This window comes from Neopelma chrysocephalum, unplaced genomic scaffold (assembly GCF_003984885.1).
Source record: "Neopelma chrysocephalum unplaced genomic scaffold, ASM398488v2 Primary Assembly neopelma1_22, whole genome shotgun sequence".
NCBI lineage: Eukaryota > Metazoa > Chordata > Aves > Passeriformes > Pipridae > Neopelma > Neopelma chrysocephalum.
The window spans coordinates 22,259,873-22,266,884 of NW_020897689.1; the positions used below are offsets into that span (position 1 = coordinate 22,259,873).

The 7,012-nt window shown below is 40.3% G+C and overlaps 1 protein-coding gene across 1 annotated transcript in view; it reads left to right on the top strand.

Moving 5' to 3' along the window:
- CDH2 (cadherin 2) overlaps positions 1–7,012 on the top strand; it is a 117,457-nt gene that overhangs the window by 85,737 nt on the left and 24,708 nt on the right. The window contains 3 exon segments of the mRNA XM_027674813.1: positions 1–81; positions 5,369–5,506; positions 5,867–6,052. The exon segment at positions 1–81 is cut by the window's left edge and continues 11 nt beyond it. Of these exon segments, the coding sequence (XP_027530614.1) occupies positions 1–81; positions 5,369–5,506; positions 5,867–6,052 (405 nt within the window).

Sequence of the window (7,012 nt, forward strand, 5' to 3'; positions counted from 1 at the left end):
AGCAGCCCTTCTCCAAACATGTTTACAATCAACAATGAAACCGGTGATATTATAACTGTAGCAGCTGGACTTGACAGAGAGGTATGGCAGGTCTTATTCCCGTAGGCTGGGTTTCACTTAATTAATCACTTAATTTGTTAATTCACTTAATTAATCACTTAAAGATGCATGTCTTGGGGGGTGCAGGTGGATGAGAGGCTGGACATGAGCTGAAAATATACACTTGCAGGTAATCATATCCAAGACTGCATCAAAAGAAGCATAGCCAACAGGTTGAGGGAGGTGATTCTCCCTTCTATTCTGCTCTTGTGAGACCTCTCCTGGAGTGCTGCATCCAACTCTGGGGTCCTCAGTACAGGAAGGACATGGACCTGCTGGAGCAAGTCCAGAGGAAGGATGTGAATATGATCGGAGGGCTGGAGCACCTCTCTTATGAAGACAAGGGGAGAGACCTGGGGTTGTTCAGCATGGAGAAGAGAAGGCTCCTGGGAGACCTTATAGCAGCCTTCCATTACCTAAATGAGGCCTACAAGATAGCTGGAGAGGGACTTTTTAGAAGGGCATGTGGTGGTAGAACAAGGAGGAATGGCTTTAAACTGAAAGCGGGTGGATTTAAATTAGATAAAAGGAAGAAATTATTTACTGTGAGGATGGTAAGGCACTGGAACAGATTGCCCAGAGAACTTGTGGATGCCCCGTCCCTGGAATTGTTCAAGACCAGGTTGGATGGGGTTCTGAACAATGGTGTAGTTGGAGGTGTCCCTGACAATGGCAGGGGGGTTGGAACTAGATGATTCGTAAGGTTACTTCCAGCCCAGACCATTTTATGATTCTGTGAAATATTTCTCCCCCTTCCCAGTCTGAACTTCCTCCCTTTCTTCACCTTGTTGACACTAGTCACTGTCCTAGGCCCAGAGTACAAAAACCCAGGGGAGAGAAAATTATGTTAGAGGGGAAAATTGGGCTTACACATTCTTTTTCATGTGGTCACCCTTGGTTCAATGGGGTCGTGGAAAGGATCTTGTCCCATAAGCCTGTTTGCTTTTAAGGAACAGGTACACACTAAAGCAGAGCAATGCAGTTAAGGAGCTCAGGCCTTGGTGCTAAAGTGGAAGCAGCTTCAGACCTTTCCTCTTGATGAGCTCTGTGGGCAAAGAGGAGATGGAAAATGAATTTGGCTATATGGTTTATTTTTTTTGGAAGCTTCAGGAAAGCTTTTGTGCTCCTCTGTCCTTTCTTTCTCTTCACAGAGAGCTAGTAAATATTTTAAATCTTCTGAATACTGTGTTGCTACATTTGCAGTAATTCCCTAATCTGAATTTTGCTCATTGAAACATACCAGGAAAAATGTTACTGAATTTAAAATTTGAAAAGCACACTTCTAAGAAAAAAAACAGTCAGCACTGGAAGCTGCATAGATATGGACTTGTCTTAAGGACTGGACACACATCCAAAAACTTTGGGGAGAAAAGAAAAATTGAAAGAATCTGTCAGTAATTCACTGCTACATGCCAGGCAAGTCCCATTCTGTCTAGACAGTTCTTCACTGTGCTCAGCACCAATGAAGAAGGGTGCCAGATCCTCTGCTCTAATTCACCCATCTGTGAGGTTGGGAATAAAAATATTTCCCTCTCAACTCCAGATCTGTCACGTGGACTAACTGTTCTTTTGAACCACTTGAAAACTTCAGAGGAAATAAGCATTATTTTATAAACAAGCTATAAAATCCAAACAAGTCTCTTTTGAATACATCTTATTTCAACTTCTGTTTTACTAACCTCATTTGAGCTCATTAAATCTGAAGGTTTTTTTAAACTGGATTTGCTGTTCATTTTTTAGCTGTTTGTTTATTTGAAATAACTATATATTAGAATAAAAATGCTTTCTGATGTTCCGGGTTGGCTATTAATATTCTGATGCATTTCACTTTGAAAGGGGTAATCAGTAGATTTGAAAAGCTAAACAGACTGTTAGATATTGCAATTAATTTTTGAGGTTTTATTAACACTCATTCTATTTAAGTTGGTTTTGAAGAGAAGGGATTTGAGGAAAGGAAAACCCTGAACTTTACAGTGTTGTCTTATTAAATTAAAAGAATGATGGGCAGCTTTGCCCTTGTTTTTAAAATCCCCTGGTCATCTTTGACAGATGAACTTTCAGAAGGACACAGCGATAATTCTTGAGTTTTATCACTTAGTTGACTAGCTGTACTGGAGGGATTTAACTTGGAAGAAACCAGCTGCCTGTGGAGCTTAGACCGTCATATTAACAGTTGGAGAAGCCTTGTCATTTGCCATTGGTTTTCCTGATGGATCACTCTGCTGATAACCAAATTAGTATATATAAACATTTCTCAATCATGTTGAATAGTAATGATTAATGTTAAATCATTCAAATATTAAATTAGACTAATATGAGATAAAATGGGTTTCCTTCCCAAGCCATTGCTTTGCTTCCTCCATTTCCTGAGTCATTTTGTGGAAGTCAATTAAATTAAAATGACTGGGAGTCTAGAAAGCCACATCTGAATAGAGCAGATCTTCTGACAATGGGCCAGGGAGTGCCCTGTTGTCCACAAATCCCAGTTGGTCTGCCCACTTCTGCCATTCCGCCCTTTTCTCCTTAGTCTTGTCTCTCTTTGTGAAGCTCTAATTATGGTCATAAAATACTAGACACAATTTTAAATTCTTAAATAATGTGACACATTATTTATGGGACCATAAGTGTTGTAGGTATTAAAAAAATAAGAGTGGTTCTTCTGATAGCATTCCTCATCTGCTAGTATTTTACATTAACATTCAAAATGCATTATCTGTGCTAACATGAACAGGAGGAGAGTAGCTCAGGTAAGGGAACTCAGCTTAAGGCAGAAGAAATCTTTCACTTGTTATCTCAAAAGGTGCTGTTTTATGAGATCCAACTATTCTTATTTCTTCCGCTATTTCTGTGAAATTCACTTCAGTGTTAAAACATCTGCCTTACTGCTGGAGGTGCTGAAGAAGTCAGGGAAGGTACTTAAATTTACACACTGACATTGCTGCCTCACGTGAGGTTAATTCAGTGAAGTGCTCTTTTATTTGACCTGTGTTGAAGTGGAAAGATGTGAACTGATGAGGTCTGCGTTCTTTCTTGAAGCTGCCAGTTCATTTTTGGATGTGTTGCTGCTAAGTGTCTGTGCAGACTGCTGACACGTGCTCCCCAGCTTATTCCTGGCTGCTTCTCAACCCACAGTAAAAAGAGGAGACCCACCTCCCCCCAGTTTCCCCATGCTTGCAAAGTTGTGTGCTTGTTGATTTCTGAAATTTCATTCTCAGCAGTTGATCTTCTTTATGGGAGTGCTGGGAAGAGGGGAAAAAAACAACCAAGCAACCAAAATCACATATGCACTATCTTTTGGGCCACTTTTAGGGGAAAGTAGTGTACTGCTTCTGTTGGAATTATGTAAGAAGACTGTAGGGAAGTTGAGTCTCCGTGTAATAATAATAGAGTTTCCATAATGAAATTTGCTTCTTGGGATCAATGTGTTAAGACCCAGGTGAATCAGAAGCACCTGCTGTTTCAATAACGTAGAATCATATGGCAGTGAGATTTGCTTCAATACTGGTTTAGATTTTATTGCTTCACCATAAGTATAGTATGTTTTTTTTCCTGGATGAAAGTAGTAAAAGTATTTCTTTGATTCCCTCATGACTGCTTCTCTTTTTGGTGTCATGAAGGAGACCTTTAGGATGATTATTTAAGCCTTTTGAAGGTCAGTTTGCAAGTATATTTTCTAAACCAGAATTCGTATACATATTTATGCATTATTAAACATATATACTGCATTTCTGTATACATGATGCTAGTCTTGCTTTTTTAAAGAACCATGGGGTACAGATATAGCAGTACACATTGGGGGTGTCTTATAAAGGTTTATTCGTGAAAGAGGGCATAAGCATAGATTATTTTCAGTGGGAGATAAAGATTCATACAGCTTATTTTAAAAACACTTTCTGTTCAGTGACTCATATTTGCTGCTTGGAAGTGTGCATAACCATTAAATCTCTCACGTCTGTTGTACTGTCTGGCCAAAAATTAAAAGAAAGTTAGATATTATCAGTGGTATTACCCTTGCTTATTTTTTTGTATCAATACCTGTAGTTTCTTTTTGTAAATGGTGTGATTCTTGAGCTGTCCTGCAAAGGGCCAGAAGTTGGACTCGATGATCCTGATGGGCCCCTTCCAACTCAGCATACTACATGATTCTATAAGTTGTTTGCATGAGAAGTAATGTGTCATATACCCAACTCTTTAGACAGTGGGAGAAAATAAAGTACAAAATTGGGAAAAAAAAAATGCTTTTCTTGAAGTATTTTTATTTTGCCAGAAGGTTTTTGCCAGTGTTAGTGAACCATTCATGAAAGTGATATTTCAAAGTAATAGCAGCTCCTTATGTTGGTGTGTTTTCTTTTGGGAAAAACTGAATGATAACCCCTCTCTCAAAGGGAGGAAGATGAACTGGTAAATGAAGGAGCATGGACAATATTTGCATGCAGTGAGTTAAAAACTTTTCAGCAACTCTACACAGAAAACATCCTTCTGTTTGTTTTTTTTTTCTAATAAAACCTTGTCCATGTTGTTTTAAACATCTACCCAGTCTGAGGTCAGGTCTCTGCCAGGCATTTCTGGTGCTTGAGGGACCCTGGCCCTGCTCCAGCTGTGAGCGGGGAGCGAGTGCCTGGCTTGAGGACCGTTAGCGGTGGCGCGCACGCAGGGGGAGAGAGGGGGGCCATGGCCACCATATTCGGCCAGGGTGTTTAACATTTATGGAAATAGCCTGTTTGGCACTTCCCTCCCCCTTTTTTCCAGTGCCCTCAGTTAGCTTTGACATCTTTGGTTTCCATAGAGATCGCAAGAAGTTGCAGCAGTGGTTTTATACTTGGGCTTGGCTGAAACAAAACCTTGGCAGTCGTGACCGTTTGGCCGAGAAACCTACCTTGGCTCAGTGCTCTCAAATGCTTTTGAGGACTTACACTGTTCTAGTATAAACTGCACTCTGGTTCTTTTTTCACCATTTGAAAAGCGTTGTTAAACCTGTGATCATAGTATTAACTGTATAAAGTGGTTTGATTTTTGAGAGTAGGAAGCAGTCAGCCTGTCCTTTTCTTGGCGATATGTGAAAAAAGTCAGAGTAGTTCAATATACCTAGATGCAACCTCATGCTGTATTCCTGTGGCACAGACTTTGTTCCTGTTGTTTTGGGTGATGTTAACTAGAATAAACAGTGTGATAGGTTCTATTGCTTAGCGAAGTACAATTTTGGGAACACCTGCTGTCCTATGGTAATGTTAGTTTTGTCTAAAACTTATGTTGTCATCTTGTGTTTTAGAAAGTACAACAATATACATTAATAATTCAAGCTACGGACATGGAAGGAAACCCAACATATGGTCTTTCAAACACAGCAACTGCTGTCATCGCTGTGACAGATGTCAATGACAATCCTCCAGAGTTCACTGCAATGACTGTAAGTACAGGATGGGAGTTACTGAAGGATGCGCATATTTATAACCATTCTCCACTTTTCTCATTATATTCACAGACAGTAAATATTTATTGCTTATTAAATACTGCACTGGCAGGCAGAATTGAAATATGTACAGAGTATGTATCACTTAGATACAGTATTTTGCTTTGGTCAAAAGGCAAAAGCTGACAAGGGAATCAAGCCATCGGTTCTCTGGGTGGCCTCAGGTAAACTTCATTAGGTAAATTGTCAGAGCTCCAGTGGAGAAAGATGCGCTCCCCCACTTTGATGAATATTCAGTATGGTGTGGCTTTCTCATGCTTCTCCAGTCAAGGTAAAATGTTTTCTTGTCTTTTCCAGTTCTATGGGGAAGTGCCAGAAAACAGGGTAGATGTGATCGTAGCGAATCTGACGGTAACAGATAAAGATCAGCCCCACACTCCTGCGTGGAATGCAATGTACCGAATGACTGGAGGAGACCCGACAGGCCGGTTCACCATCCTGACTGATCCCAACAGCAATGATGGGCTGGTGACAGTTGTAAAGGTAAGAGATGCTTATGTTTCAGAGAATTAAGCAGAGATGGAATAAGTGGGAGAACACTGAAGGGGGGAAATGTGAATTCCTGAGGCCAGCATGAATCTGGAAAGAAAATGGATGGGCACTGTCCATCTTGTGGAACTTTGCAATCTGTTTCTTCAAGTGTTACCTTGCTTACGCTGTCTGTAATATTCCAGCTGCTCAGTTTTAAAAATCAGGCTAGGTTGTTGAAAATGATGGATTTTGAAGCTTTATTTGCCAGAAGTTAGAAATTAATCTGTGAAAAACCATTTGCTTAGCATTTTTTGCTAGTCTAAAGGAACAATGTCCTACCTCGTGGCCTCCGTTAGTAGTCATGCTTGTTGTCTGCACATTTTATGTCAAGATGTTCCCATTAAGGGACAGATATAGGCAGTCAAAGCACAGTCAGGGAGGAAAAAGTGATGGGTGGGAGGCTACTTCTACAAGAGACATCTAAAGAGTGGCTATTTTTAAAACCTCATTTTAATACCTTTTATGGAATAACCTGTCTATCTTCATTCCCTAGCCAACACAGCTCTGTGTTGAGGGGTGACTTATTTCAAGTGATAATAACAATGTGGTTCTATAATTAAACTACCAAGCAGTAACAACCTTTCCTCATGGCCCTCCAATAAGTGTCTCATCTCTGATTTGGCCTGCTCTGGTTTTGGCCGATCCATTATGAAGGCAAATGTGAGGCCAGTATTCCCATTTGGAAACTAAAACATTCACTGTGTCTTTCCTTTTCCTTTTCCTTTTCCTTTTCCTTTTCCTTTTCCTTTTCCTTTTCCTTTTCCTTTTCCTTTTCCTTTTCCTTTTCCTTTTCCTTTTCCTTTTCCTTTTCCTTTTCCTTTTCCTTTTCCTTTCCTCTCCTCTCCTCTCCTCTCCTCTCCTCTCCTCTCCTCTCCTCTCCTCTCCTCTCCTCTCCTCTCCTCTCCTCTCCTC